This window comes from Copidosoma floridanum, unplaced genomic scaffold (genome assembly GCF_036245765.1).
Source record: "Copidosoma floridanum isolate Cflo_tuat_1 unplaced genomic scaffold, Cflo_Japanese_pri ptg000008l, whole genome shotgun sequence".
Classification (NCBI taxonomy): domain Eukaryota; kingdom Metazoa; phylum Arthropoda; class Insecta; order Hymenoptera; family Encyrtidae; genus Copidosoma; species Copidosoma floridanum.
In genome coordinates this window covers 11014691-11031031 of record NW_028321885.1, presented here as the reverse complement: position 1 = coordinate 11031031, position 16341 = coordinate 11014691, and the positions used below count along the sequence as shown (strand labels likewise).

Below are 16341 nucleotides of genomic sequence, written 5' to 3'. Positions count from 1 at the left end.
GTGGGAATGACACACCCCCAAGTACTTGAGGCACTAAAATAGTGACGGTGTTCCTCAGGTGAAGCACCTAGTTTGATCACTTCAGCAATGCTCAAGTTACTCAATGTCCTCGAGAACGACCTAACCCGACGTGACCTCCTTATGATAGATGTAGAGCCCCTTACTAACACTTCATGGCTGTGCTAATAGGGGGAGACTGGGTACGGTTGTGACAATTTGTACTTGAGAACCCGAAAGTATGACACTCAGTGGGATAAAAATTGCTGGGCATGATAAAGTAAAGACTCCTCTACATATGTGTACAAAAATTAATACTGCAGGTACAGCAGTTTACACGTACGAGTTGTTTAAAAAAAAAATTTATATATGTCACAACTGACCACACCCTAGAGTCGGTTATGATAATGCCTGGAGATGGTTGTGATAGTTTAAAAAAATACATTGAAACCGTTTTAAATTACTTTTATTCTATCTTATATTTAACATAATGTAACAGCACCTTTTTTTGAAAAGTTTAACATTAATTTTTAATTAAAGACATTAAATTTGGAACATTTTATGGCTTATCTCTACTTTTGAATAGTATAATTTAGTATTATATTTATTATATACTGAAAGTATGTATCCGCGCAACATGGTAAGTATACTGACAACCGCTGTTCTTGCTCCTTAGAAAAGACTTTGTTGTGAGCAACGTAACCTATACTGACGCTGCCTCCGTCATTGCCGTTTGCATTAGCTGCATTACGTATAACAAAGTATCGCAATAATGTCATGTGATATATTTGGTGCATTTCTTCAGCTTTTCGTATAGAAATCCCCTGATTTATATCATCGTATTCCTTTCAACATCACACGCACTTCTTTTCGTTCTTCTGAAACGTTGACACGGCATCTGAAAGGAAAAAAACTAATTTTACTTGTGTCACAAACATACCTAGGCAGTATGTCACAACCGTACCCATCGCACTCATTCAAAAAAGAAAAAATTATCATGTAAACATAACATAGCTTACATGGAAAACAACCACTGCTTTTTAAGTACTTATGTATATCTTATAACGAGGAAAAATACTCATTGCTCTATCTGTACAGATACAGCGATAATTACAAAAAAATTTTAATGAAAAAACTTACATTTCACTCCCAAAAAGTACTGTAGGCCTCTTCTGTCGTTGATATCACACGACAGCTGATGTTATACTGTGAAGCACAAGTGGCTTAGCACTCCACTTCTCCTCCCTCTTGTACTTGGCGGTTCTCTTTTACAGTTTCGCCAATATGACCACTGTCACAACCGTCCTTTGGCGCAATCGTACCCAGTCTCCCTCTACTCCGATGTAGTCTAACCACGTGTCAATAGAAGGAAACTTAAGTGCGGAAATTTTGAAAACTACTTCTTTATGCAAAATTATTTATAGTTCACGTGGAAAATTTGAGTTTCGCATCAAAAATTTATTTTAATGTTCACACGCAAATTTTAAATTAATTCTGGTTTTGTAATTCTTTTTTTTTTAAATTAAAATGACTAAAAATACTAGCTATGGATGGTTTCGTTAGTAATCTAAGTAAATAGAATTAACTTAAGTAACGACTGAACAAAGAACATTTCTTATTGTATAAACCAAGATAAAAAGATCACTATAATTGTCAAGCATGCTTGTTTATTGAATCTACCCCTTTTACAAATAATTGGGAGTCTTTATTTTACTTCAAATTAAAAAATTAGTCACTTAAAAATTGTTATTTTAGTTAAGTAAAAATTTTATCTAATAGTTGATTTGCTGTAAGTTGAAGAATTGTGTATTCTAAATTTAGATTTTCATCTAATAAGAATTTCATCTTTTCTTAAAAAACTATTTAAATTTTATTAGAAAAATGAGAAATATTTTTACCATAACAAATTAATCTAAAGAAAATGTACTATAAAAAAAAATCTTAATTGACTCTTAAAAGAAATAATCTAAAATAATCACCATAGGTCTTGCTGGAGTCAATAGATTATTTAACTAAATAATTCAAATTTTAAAAAAAAACCACTTTGATAATTTTTACAGCGCTAAGACTGCTGTAAAAGTCTATATTTAAGCAGTAAGGTCTTGAGACACAAGTCGTTTAAAGGATGCGGTGTACTCGTAAGAAAAAAAACTTTTTTTTGTCAAAAGCTTTATTTGTTTGATAGACTGATATTAGAACTCGTTGCTGAGTATCTTGAGCTTTTACAAATTGAAAGTAAACTGTTCAAGAGAAGACACAGTTTTTTGTGTGTGCGTGAGGTTTTTGCATTAATAAAAGTCCTTGAGAGGTTTCAAATATAAGATATGAAATATTGATCTAATAATAATTAAAAAGTTTTGCTGAGAAATTTTTTGAATTTAGTTATTTAGAATCTTTTCACAAAATGTATTCTCGAAAAAATGAGTAAGTGTTACATTGTTTTAACAAAAAAAGTTACAGTGTTATACAGTTGACGTATCTAAAGTTATAGGGTTATTTTCAAGTCTGGAAGCACTCTTGCTGGTTGTTTTATATCTACACTTTCTACGTAGACCTCTGCCAAGAGATTTGTCTCCCAAGTTTCTTTATCGCTTTTTTTTTCTCCACACTAGTAGGAAATCACCAACTTTATCAGCCAAACAAAAAAAACAGCAGAAACAGACATTTTTTTTAATTATGACTGGAATAGCATCATATTTATAATTACGTTACGAGTGAGTGCTCTCTTTTAAGCTTTTATTTCCCTTGCAGTCACTCGTCACACAGTTTTCATTGGTGCATTCAAAGTCTGTCATGTTTGCTATCATTCCTTCTTTCAAGTTGGTAGTTGCTATGTCCCCGCAGCCTACAGCTGGCTATATGTTGGTGTCCTCTTGACTTTCTCTTGGTGGATATTCCGAAGGTACAGAGAAGACAGTCTTCAACTGCTCTTACCTCGTTTTGAACCATCTTACAAACAGACTGAACATGGTTTTCGAGAAACAAGAAATTGAATTGAATAAAAAAAATTTCCATGACAAAAAATTCATTTTTCTAATATCTAATAATTAACAGTGTAAAATTTTTGTAAATGTAAGTGCTATTCATGAAAAAAAATTCTTTCAGAATGCTCAACATTTTTTTTTTTTTTTAGTACATGATATCTAAGATAATTAATTTTTTATTAAGCTAGCAAAAACTTTTGTCAAGGTGTTGCATTAATGTAATGCTATAAAAAATGATCAAAACAATTAATTAATGCTGTTTTTGTCAAGATGCTTGTCACATTACTTGTTAAGTTTTTTGCAGTTCCATAAAGATTATAATAGTTGTCTTTTTACGGTGAGAAAGTAGACTAATTTTTATTTTTTCCAAGTCAAAATTGTTTCTACTTTAGCAAGTTGTAAATTAGTTTAACACTTACATAGATCGTATCTACCTAAGCTAAGGAATATTAAACAAAACCTTAAAGTAAACTCTTCAATTAAAACAAGTAATACATTATGCTTGCTTAGTTTGTTACTCTTGAAAAAGGGGTTTGATTTATTTAAATATTCCCTGCACAAACTTTTTCATTGAGCTTTATTTTTCACAAAATATATCGTAATAGTTACTACCAGTATTGTGTCTAATACCTTTCTGCATCCCAATAAAAAAAAGCCACATTAATAACTACCTAATAAATACTAAATACGATCTTTGAACACATTACTATAGAGATATTATATTCACTCTAGTGGATGATGGACGCAGCAAACTTAATTTACACCACAATGGATTGTCTAATACTTTCAAGAAAATTATCATATCAGAAGGTTATTCTGGGTTGTACAAAGGGCTGACGCCCAATATTTTGGGATCAGGAACTTCGTGGGGACTGTACTTTCTTATGTGAGTTAACATTGTTATTATGATATACATTAATTTTTTTTCACAAACAAAACTAATTCCAAAACGTTTTTTTCTAGATATAACTATGTAAAAGCTTGGCTACAAGAACAAAAATCCAAAGAATCTTTAGGACCTTGGTCTCATATGTTAGCTGCTGCTAATGCTGGAATTTTAACTTTATTGATAACTAATCCGATCTGGGTTATCAAAACTAGACTCTGTCTGCAGTATGCTGAAGAAGTGCATCTTTCCAAAACCATAAAATACTTTGGCATGATGGATGCATTTAAAAAAATTAGTCAACGCGAGGGAATTGGAGCTTTTTATAAGGTTATGATTGTTGAGTATATCTTTTCAATTTTTTTTTTTTTTTTAGTATCATAGAATTGTTTCGGTTTTTTTTTTCAATCAATATCATTAAAATAATTCTGTTTTAGTAAATTATTAAAAGATTATTTACCAGCAGGATAAAAAAAATTTTTTTTCTTCTTTGTTGTGGATTTTCTCATTAATTGAATTTTGAATGTCAGTGATCTATAAAACAGTAATGTTCTTTGAAAAATTTATGTACAAAGCCATACAAACAATAATTTTGTGTTACTTCTATTATCAGTCGTATCTTCAATAAGCATTCTGTTTTTACACAGATTTTCAAAAAGATCTTATAAAATAAAGAAAATTTCAAGTTAATTACTGTAGTTAAAAGCTTTTTATAATTAATTTTTTTATGTTCTTATCAATAAAACAGGTAGTTTGTTTTCAAGTTTAGTATATACGATTTTATAAGAACTGAATCAAAGTTTTCTTAAAAAGCTGGAATTAACTGGAAAAAAATCGCTAGAACTAGTTAGTTGAATTTAAGAAAAAATACAACTTGGAATGCTCTACTAACAGAAACTCAGTTTGCTCTATTCTAATGACAACTATCTATTACCATAATGAATTAAAAAATATGTCATTACAAAATTGCTGGGTCCGAAAATCATCTCGTCCACGTAATTAATTATAATAAAAAATAAAAACTAAAAACTTCTAATACATAATTACGCTACGTCCAGACTATAATAATATTTAGCTTTCAAGTTATACTTACTTATATTTAGTTATCAGTTATACTCTTTTTTTTAATTTTTCTGTGAAAATTGAATCAAAAAATTTAGTTTCATCCTGTTGTTAAATAACGACAACAAATAATTTTTTAACAATTAGTAATAATGAGTTGAAACTTTTATTAGTCATTAAAAGATAAAATAATAGTAAATAATAGTTGATACAAATTATAAACTACAATTTTTAGTTAATTATAATTTGTAGTAGTTACTATCAGTTTTATTTGTAGTTCTCAATATGTAACTCCTGACAATAACAACAAAAAATAATGATAACAACTAATAATTACCGTTACACTAATTCTATTTTCAGTCTTAAATCTGAATATCATTATTTGTTATCATTGATTTTTATCACTTACCATTTATTCACTAATTGAATTTTTGCTTGAGATGAAAAGACTTATCGTTCTAAAGCTTTGTAGAAATGACGGTACTATTTTATTTTAAATCGATAATATTGATACTTAAATACATGTAAAATTTAGAAGTTTAAAGGAAAAACTCATATGGTGGAGACAGTGCTTTTATTGAAAAAAAGTTAAAATAATTTTTCTAAAATATAATATGAAACAGTTCATTCTTTCACAGAGCCATAGGTATGTGTTTAAAAAAACTTACTCGTACAACTTTTTGCTTCCTTTTACTCCTAAATATTCTGGGCCTCGTAATTAATCACTTTTAAACGAAGCAAAAATGTTACAGAACAACTAAGAGTAGCATTAAAGACTACCAGTGATATGTATAAGTCGTAAAAAGGATGATTTTCTATAATTATACCCGAACCCAAAATTATCATATATGTGCCTATGCTAGCTTTACTACTCCTTCTAATTTCTGGCTTTCGTAACTAAAAAACTAAATCAAAGGCTCCGTTAAAAATGACCCACATTATTTCTTATTATGTAAACAATAAATAAAAATTAAAAAAAATCCGGAAAAATTAGACAGGGCAGGTGATTTTCTTCCAATTTTCCACCACCAGAATAGGGCGAATTAAACCAAGCTCGTACTCTTGGCCTCCATAACTAGAAATCTAGATCGAAGGCCCTGAAAAGGACACTAACTGTTTATTATTATGGCAACAATAAATAAAAATGAAAATATCCGACAAAAATTGACCGGGCAAGTAATTTTCGATTGATTTTCCACCACCCAAATAAGGCGAAATCAACCAAGTTCGCGCTTCTGGCTTTCGTAACTAAAAAACCAAATCGAAGGCCCCGCTAAACACGACCCACATTGTTTCTTATTATGTAAACAATAATTAAAAATGAAAATATCCAGAAAAATCCACAGGGCGGGTGATTTTCTTTCAATTTTCCACCACCAGAATAGGGCGAAATTAACCAAGTTCGTACTCCTGGCCTCCATAACAAGAAATCCAGACCGAAGGCCCTGAAAATGACACTAGCTATTTATTATTATAGCAACAATAAATAAAAATGAAAATATTCGGAAATAATCGACAGGGCGGTGATTTTCGATCGATTTTCCATTATACGCATAGGGCTAAATCACCCAAGTTTGGACTTCTGGCCTTCATAACTAGAAATCCAGATTAAAGGCCTTGCTAAAAATAATACAAATTATTAATTATTATATTAACAATAAATGAAAATTAAAGTATCCGGAAAAAATCGACAGGGTGGATGACTTTCTTTCGATTTTCCACCACCTGAATAGGGCGAAATTAACCAAGTTCGGACTTTTGGCCTTTATAAATCGAAATTCAGATCGAAGGCCCCTCTAAAAATATTTTTATTCATTGTTTATATAATAATTAACAATTTGTACTATTTTTAGCAAGGCCTTCCGTCTGGATTTCTAGTTATGAACGCCGGAAGTCCAAATTTGGGTGATTGGGCCCTATGCGTAAAATGGAAAATTGATCGAAAATCATTCACCCTGTCGATTTTTTCCGGATATTTTCATTTTTGTTGAGAGCACTGATGCTATGGTAGTATGCGGATCTATATACTTCTAGAGTACAGTGTGTCACATACTACAGTAGTGCCCGTGGAATGCAACGGTAGTATCGAGAGTCTGCTACGGTAGTATAAAGACCTTTATACAACTGTAGATCGTGAAACGCACTACTAAAGCTTCTGTTTTATACTACAGTAACACCCTTGAGGCTCTGCAGAAGTATCGAATCTCACGTACTAAGTTAGCTCGGGACTCATACCAAATTGGTATGACTCTCGAGCAAACGGAGTATAAGTCGTCTGTACTACGCCACTTCAGATTTTCTACATCTTTCAGATTTTTTGCTAGCAGACGTTGAAATGTTGAATTTGTAAGTTTAAATATTTTGTTATGATCAATAGTAAGTGTAAGAAAAAATTCAGACTTCCGGTATGCTAAGATTCTCCAAAAGAAAAAGCATTGTAAAACCGTACATTTTTACTTTTTTAGAAAAATATGTTAAACCTGATTAAAAAAGCATTTGTTGTCTAGTATTACTTCTGTTACCATAAAAAACTCTTATACAGCCCGTATAAAAATCATAACTACGCTAATTAAAGTTCTCAGATTTTTTGTTTGCATACTTTTAAATCCGGAAAATTTTGAAAGGCACATTAACATAAACATTTCGATAGAATAGTGGTGATACGTATCGGTATCAATATATGTTACAATTTTTTAAAGTCAACATGCTGTGTTATTGTAACAAACTAACTAAAAATCTTCATCCAAGATAAGATTTGTGTTGAATAGTCTACTCAAGAAAAAAATGGAATGATATGAGTCTATTACTGTTAGTATAAGTTAATTTTGCTAACAAAAAATAATTTTTTACTATGTTTTATTGAATAGACCTCATCATCATAAGCACTGTTTTAATGATCCTAAAGTCAAACAATAACTTTCTACCTACTAATAACGGTATACTGGCGTAGTACAGACAACGTATACTACGTTTGCTCGTGTTCCATACCAATCTTGTATGAGTCCCGAGCTAACTTAGTACGTGAGATTCGATACTTCTGCAGAGCCTCAAGGGTGTTACTGTAGTATAAAGCAGAAGCTTTAGTAGTGCGTTTCACGATCAACAGTTGTATATAGGTCTTTATACTGCCGTAGCAGACTCTCGATACTACCGCTGCATTCCACGGGCGCTACTGTAGTATGTGACGCACTGTACTCTGGTAGTATATGAATACGCATACTACCATAGCATCAGAGCTCTCTCTGTGAAGGCCCCGCTAAAAATGATACAAATGGTTAAGTACAACATAAACAATGAATGAAAATGAAAATATCCCGAAAAAATCGACAGGGAAAGTGATTTTCTTTAAATTTTTACCACCTGAATAGGGCGAAATCAACCAAGTTCACACTCCTGACCTCCATGACAAGAAATCCAGAACAAAGGCCCTGCTAAAAATGACACTAAATGTTTATTATTATAGCAACAATAAATTAAAATTAAATTATCTGGAAAATATCGACAGGGTGGGTGATTTTCTTTCGATTATCCACCACCCGAAGAGGGCTAAATCGACCAAGTTCGCACTTCTGGCCTTCATAACCAGAAATCCAGATGGAAGGCCCCATTAAAAATGATACAAATTGTTTATTGTTAAGTACACGATAAATAAATATGAAAATATCCAGAAAAAATCAAAAGGACGGGTAATTTTCGATCAATTTTCCATTATACGCACAGGGCAAAATCAACCAAGTTCGGACTTCTGGCCTTTATAAATCTAAATCCAGATCGAAGGCTACGCTAAAAATTATACAAATTGTTTATTCTTATATCAACAATAAATGAAAACTAAAGTATCTGGAAAAAATCTACAGGGCGGGTGATTTTCTTTCGATTTTTCACTACCTGAATAGATCAAAATTAACCAAGTTCGGACTTTTGGCCTTTATAAATCGAAATTCAGATCGACGGCCCCTCTAAAAATGTTTTTATTCATTGTTTATATAATAATAAACAATTTGTATCATTTTTAGCAAGGCCTTGCATCTGGATTTCTAGTTATGAACGCCGGAAGTCCAAATTTGGGTGGTTTTGCCCTATGCGTATAATAGAAAATTAATCGAAAATCATCCTATGTGTCGGTTTTCTCCGAATATTTTCATTTTTTATTTATTGTTGCTATAATAATAAACAGCTAGTGTCATTTTCAGGGCCTTCGGTCTGGATTTCTTGTTATGGAGGCCAGGAGTACGAACTTGGTTTATTTTGCCCTATTCTGGTGGTGGAAAATTGAAAGAAAATCACCTGCCCTGTCTAATTTTTTCGAATTTTTTTTTATTTTTATTTATTATTTACATAATAAAAAAGAATGTTGGTCGTTTTTAGCGGTGCCTTTGATTTAGTTATTTAGTTACGAAAGCCAGAAATGGAAGGAGTAGTAAAGCTAGCACAGGCACATATATGATAATTTTGGGTTCGGGTATAATTATGAGAAATTATCCTTTTTACGACATATATATATCACTAGTAGTTTCTAATGCTACTCTTAGTTGTTCTGTAACATTTTCGATTCGTTTAAAAGTGATTAACTAAATAATCAAATTTCTCTCCCGAAACGTTCCGAACTTCAATGTCATATTATAGACCATTAGTACGAAAATTCGGGTTTTATACGTGACCGTATCAGCAGAAACATGACATTTTTTATATTGTATTGCTACTATACTTGGTATTTTAATTTGTATACTAATTTTTAAATCTAGAAGAATTATCTCTACAAATCTAAATAAAAATTAATATGAGATAGATATATGACATACTACAAGACGTAAGACACGTACTACTTTATTAAATTAGCCCATACAGTAATAAATACGATGATCCTAACATACATCGAATAACGCATGCACATAAATGAGTTTAATATTAACACCTATCAATTATAGTTTTGAACGTACTACACAGCATGCAGCTTGAATGAGTGATTCTGCCGTAAGTGACTCATTTCTAGTCCAGGGCTCATGCTACTGCATAAAACTTAAACTGAATATTCTAATCACGCGTAGTAACGAATTAAAATTAGAAATAAATACTATAGTAGTGTTAATAAGAACTTTGGGTATATCAGACGGTCTCTGTAGAGGCACAAGATTAAAAATAACAAAATTATTTAAGTATAATATAGAAGCAGAAATAATTATGGGAGAAATAAAAGCAAAGTTTATGTTGCTAGAATTACATTGAATACTGGCACCTTATTATCATTACCTTTTGTCTGCTATAGAAAACAGTTTCCCTTTGTATTAGCATGTTCTATATTTATTAAAAAATCAGAAAAACAGATTTCTGATTCTTTAGGATTGTATATTAAAAAACCTTTATTCTCTTACGGACAATTATACGTTGCTTTATCAAGATGTAAAAATCCAAAAAGAATTTTTATTCAAATTGCATCCAAAAATAGATCAGAAATTAAAAATATTGTTGAGCTAGAAATTTTTCAGTAATTCAAAAATATGTAACTTTGAAGATCGTCACATTAAAACAGACGTATGTTAATTCATAAAAACCATGAAAAACAAATATGTGAAAAATGTGGAAAGGGTTTTAAAAGAACAGATGGGTTAAAATGACACATAAAATGTCGCAACATTAAGCTAACAGAATGAATTATTGCTTTAAAAGCTTAATTGTGTTTGTCGATTTAATTATACCTCCTTCTGAATTCTGTCTTTTACTTAATAAAGTCCTCAAGTAATCAAGAATTTTATATTTGGGTAAAGTAGACATGGACCAGAAAGAGATTTGAAATGTAAAAGTTCACTCAAGTTAAAAAAATAATGGTACTTCAGAGACACATAGTGAGTAAGGGAAAGCGAATAGACAGAGAGAGATCTATGATCAGTGACTCAAAAAAACCCTAAAACCGAGTAAATACTGACAAGTACTAAGGGCTATGCTGTTCAAATTGACTTTATTTGAAAAACGACGTTTTGACTACTCCAAGGTAGTCCTTATCAAGTCAAATATTAAACAATAATCGCAGAGTGTCTATATCGCAGTTGAGTATAATAAACATCTTACATTGACGACACTCTGCGATTATTGTTTAATATTTGACTTGATAAGGACTACCTTGGAGTAGTCGAAACGTCGTTTTTCAAATAAAGTCAATTTGAACAGCATAGCCCTTAGTACTTGTCATTATTTATTGTATTATTAGCTGTTCTTGGAATCAAATAATACCTAAAAACGAGGTACGACTTAGGTACTAATTTGCGTATATTTTTTAACATTTATGATGGTAAAACATTAGATAAATAAGTATTTTATTGAGGGGGAAGAGGGGGAGCGAGGGGGGAGCGGGGGGGGATCTCACTCAAATATAATTTGATTAAAAATGACGTTAAAACAAGCAAATAACTACGTAAATTGAGGGGAAGCGAGGGGGGGGCTGAGACTCACTTTCGTTAAAACAACTATATAATATAGAGAGATATATATATATATTGTGTTATAAATATTATCCTAATTCAAAATAGGGTACGGGGAGTTCTGTTTCTTCCTGGTTCCAATATAACTGAATTTAATAAGTTATTCACTTAACCTTTTTAAATTGGGTGATAGTTCCACAGTTATTATTATTTAATAACTATTTAACTTTTTATTTTATACATGTAGTTGTATCGTGTCATATATATACGTATAAGAAATAATTAATGTTACACTGTTCTAAAATGATAGTAACACAAAATTAAATATGAATTCCATATTTCATCAATATGTATAAAGTCCATCTATTCGCCTCTTTGGCGGTGCGAAAAATAGTTGAAAATAATTTTTTTTGGAACTAAGTATAATTAAATATGTTGTACATAAGGGTAACTTATACTTAATAGAGGAGGTTCTAAGGGGACAAAAAAAATGGTGTGGAAAGGCTGTGGAGAGATAAAAAAAATGGTGCGGGGGCCTGTGGGGGGGGGGTTCAGAAAAAAGTTAAAAATGTCAAACTAACAGTGAAAACGGTCCAATTTTAGCTTATATGTGGGGGAGCTGTAGGGTTGGCAGAGAGGGGATGTGGGGGGATATGTGGAATGCCTTACACAAATCTTACTAATATATAAAGCAAAGTCGCTAAAACCGTTGTAATCGCTAACCGCGAAAACTACTGAACCGATTTTGCTAAAATTTTGCACACTGATTCATGATACTTCCTAGATGGTTTTAGTATAGTTTTTATCTTAAAAAATTTAATAACAATAGCAATAAATGAGCTCAAAGTTTTGCAAAAATACGCCAGCTTTTCACTTTAGTTCAGTAAAATCCGCTAGGTGGCGTCGACATAAAATCGAAGCTACCTGCAACATAATTAAATAAGTGTGGTTATAATAGGCCGGAGCGTATCGATAGCTGTACAGTCGAGCTTCGGCAGCTCATCAAGCTTTTCAAAGAATGCTGGTGATAGTCCTGCAGCTGGGTATCCCGGTTACGGACGACACTCTTCTCCAAGGGGGAAGGGACCTAAGTGTTCCTTCACCCTGAATCTCGACGAGTGTGATCGAAGAATAATAAATTACTTCCAACCGATGCCGTCTCTGCCAGAATACCAGGAGACATATTTAGCCAGAGCACAATCTGCACCAACTCTTCAGAGTTGTGTGGCAGTCCCACCATCCCACCTGTTGTAGTTAGAGAATTTGTGGCTACAAATGTAAGCAAGGAAAAACAGCTCTGAGGGGCACGGGAACCACAACGGCTTTCTTCTTGGTCGTCGCGTCCCCAACGCGCTTACCCACATGTTCCCGTCTAAAGATGAGCAATTGAGCAGTTGGTTATCCGGGGAACGACCCGAGACGAGATATTCTTTGGTCAGCGGCGTATCTCCTTCCATCACAGTCTTTGTACATCGAGACTCCCAGGGTAAGAATCAAGCAACCCGTAGCCAGCTCTCTTCATCATCAGGAATAATAATAAAGAATAGCCTGGAAGTTTCACCACTGGCGCTTTTTAGGGCCATTATAAGTATTTACGTTCCCTACTTAACTATCAATTTCATCGGTTCTTTTTAGAGGCCACCTAAGTGTAAACTACCTTGCCAACAAATACATTTTTATTACCATTTCCGGAAGCGATTCGTCGACTAAAAGACTATATTAACTAAAGACGGGCACTATTAAACCAAGTCAGCTATTCACTGGCAGGCGTCACCTGCGGAGTTGTTCTTCGCAAGGCTGGAAAACCCGGTGACCGACGACTCTATATTACCCTCTCGACTCTAAGCATTCAACCAGGAATCACTAATCCTCTCCAAGGTCTGCGCTGGGCAAACCTATAACAGCTATAAAGGAAAAAAAACTTGAGCCAACGGGACAGCCTCCACTGGACAAGTATCACTAACCAATCTCCCCATCTAAGATCACCAAAACAACTGAATCTGCAAATAAAAAAGGTGCTTTAGACACCAACGTCTTCGACGTTATACCGGGAGACGTTGGGAAAGAGCACTACAACTAGCCCCAAAGCTTCGGACTTTGTAATTTTTCTCCCAATCAGTCTGGGTCTTCAACAGTAAGCCAGAGAAGATCACCCTGAGGTATCCAGGTCACAATTGCTGTTAACTGCAGTCAAGAAAGAGTTAACTTAAGAAGCTCACCGGTCTTTTTTAGGGCCATCGGACGTCGAACTACCTTGCCAACAAATGTATTAAAATTAACAAAGTTGACTGAAAATAGCCTTTAGGGGTCATAAAAGTCGTAAGCATACCAATAGTCGCAAAAGGGTACATTGGAAAGAAAACCTCAAATGTATCTAATGAATACAATTTGAGGCGTCAAGAAACTGACGCAGAAAATTTATCGAGATTGAAACAGCAGCGTCAAAATCGTCAACTTAAGAGTCCATTACGTGAGAGATCAGCTTTTCATTGTACCCTCACAGGAATCTCTGAAATCTTTAAAGATCCTACTTTCGATTTTTAATGAGTAGAAAATGTATTTGTGTTTTTGTGGCAATAAAAATGTTGGGTTTAAGGTCCAGGACTTTGTTGCTCTGGTAATAAAATTGTGAGATATGAGAAAAAACAATTTTTTTTTAATATAAATTTTTTAGGGGTTTAAAATCTTAACAGCTTTAAAAAATAGCCCTTTTCGTGAATTACACAGAAGAAACTAAATCAACAACTTCTTATAGCCATCGATTATTTTATGGCATAAAGAACGCACGGTACTTTTCAGCATAATTATTTTTTTGAATTTTTACACCTTTTTATTTGACCAAATAAACTATATGGATTCCGAAAAAATATGTTTTTAATAAGAAGATTTTTGTTCTGAGATGTATTGGGAGTATGTGTAAAATTTTCTAACTTAAAATGTTTCACATTACATGTCAACACACTACGGTATTTTATTTAGTTAGTCTCGGGCGAAGCCGAGACGGGGGGGCTGCTAGTAACTATATAATATAGGGAGATATCATAGAGCGATATATAAGTCAATATAGCGTGCGTGTTTTTGTTCGTGTGTGTATGTCTGTGTGTGTACACACATAAGGAATATGAGTTATATAAATTATTTAAAAAATAAATGTTTCTATCTTTTATTTATTTATTAATACTTCAATCGTTTGAAGTAGTTTTAAGCCTCATTTTCTCAAAATAATTATAAAGTTAATCATCATAAATCAATCATGAAAAACTGTTTGATCAAAGTAAATAAAATTGAGACTAGTACATATTTTAATTAGTTTTTCATGTATCTGACTAGTAAAATTTTTGAATTATTTACAAATTTTTATATTTTCTGCTTAAGTGGTTCAAAACTGCATCAGCGGTTATTTTGTTTTTTACAATTTCATTCTCTATATGCAACAAAGACTTGTGCGAGAAGCGATTTTGGAGCATGGTTGCTTTAAGCCAGATTCTTATTTGCCGCTGTTACGTGGGAAGTGTGGAGTTTTGGGGTGTAAGGGGATTGAATACACGTGGAAGAAAGTATATGTTCGTTTATTAAAGTCTCAAAGCGAGAGCAGTCGCGTGCGTGGCGTTAGGTTCGGAGGCTGATCGGAGAGAGAGAGCGCGGGAGAGCTGATAACGCTCGGGCCCGCTGCCGAAAGGTGATCATCATACTCTGTATCCGCTGCTCATGCGCCGTGAGAGGTGAGTCTTGGGCGCGAACTTACAAAGGTTCTAGATACTGTACGTCACACCGCATTGCGGAGACACTTTTTTCGCAACTAATGGATTTTACTAGAAGTATCAACGTTGCTTGCAGCAATTTGTAAAAATTGGGGCAAGTTTCTTGTTTAATATATTTCTTTCAATTTTCAAAGTTTATATCACAATTTTTTTACTTAAACATATTCCTTATTATTGTGCTTCTGCATTTAGTGCTACAGAATCAATTTTTAAAATGTTTATATAATTTTTGATAAATGTATCGGCATTTTCCAAATCTAATTTAAAAAATGCATCTACTACTTTTGCCCAGGGAAGATTTTCGAATCGACGTTCCAAATTGATAATTATATTCTCTAATATCTGATAACAAATATTTATTTTCCAGTCATCCTCAGCTTGCATATCATGCGGCAAATCTAAAGTGGCGACTTTACCGATAGTTGTCTCAACAAAAAAAATTCCCTTTGATGACGCCTTCCTTTGAATACTCTGGCAGGCTCTTAGGATATTCCATAATTTTCAGCAAATTCCTCCATGTTTTTCCAAATTTTAAACTTGTTTCTAGATGTCTCAAAAGTATGTATAATGCTGTTGATTAAATCACTATCCTGGCCTAGAGTTGTATTTTTGGTCTGAAAAAATTTGCTTAGAATGTTTATTGTAACAACAACTGAGTGTAGTATGTGTAATGATACTGTGAACTATAGTTTTCTTGTAATCGTTAGCAAATAAAGTGCTTCTACAGTATTTTACAGTTTTTAGCAACCTCTTCCTCCAAAGCTTGCTTAATAGCTTTAAAATTGTTTATTACTGCTTTGCAGTTTTCGATGCAACAACTCCATCTGGTTGTACTTAGACCTCCCATTTCGCATTTTGTATCTATTTTAAGAAATTTTTGTGTCTTTTGAAGACTGGCATGATGACCTGGTTTTGAAAAATTACCATACAACGATTTGATACCATTCAGAAAGTCTTTGCCAGTGGTACATTATCGCAAGTGTCTACTATAGCTAGATTTAGTATATGTGCTAAACAATGTATATAAGCAGCATAAGGGTGGAATTTATGTATAATTGTTTGCAAGCCTTGATGTTTTTCAGTCATAACACTAGCACCGTCATACGATTGAGCAAGTATCGGTATTTCACCCAGTTGATTCTTGTTCAAAGTTTCAAAAATCAGTGGAGCTAGTCCTTGAGAATCTATAGATACCGAAGAATTGTTGAAACAAATAAATCTTACTACTACGTCTA

The 16341-nt window shown here is 32.9% G+C and overlaps 1 protein-coding gene across 2 annotated transcripts in view; it reads left to right on the top strand.

The window, feature by feature from the left end:
• Nucleotides 1-16341, top strand: part of LOC106647630 (solute carrier family 25 member 32) — a 205639-nt gene that overhangs the window by 105070 nt on the left and 84228 nt on the right. For both annotated transcript variants that reach the window (XM_089589227.1, XM_089589226.1), the window contains exons 2-3: nt 3714-3867; nt 3945-4197. In XM_089589227.1, the coding sequence (XP_089445353.1) occupies nt 3714-3867; nt 3945-4197 (407 nt within the window). The remainder of the gene's footprint in view (nt 1-3713; nt 3868-3944; nt 4198-16341) is intronic.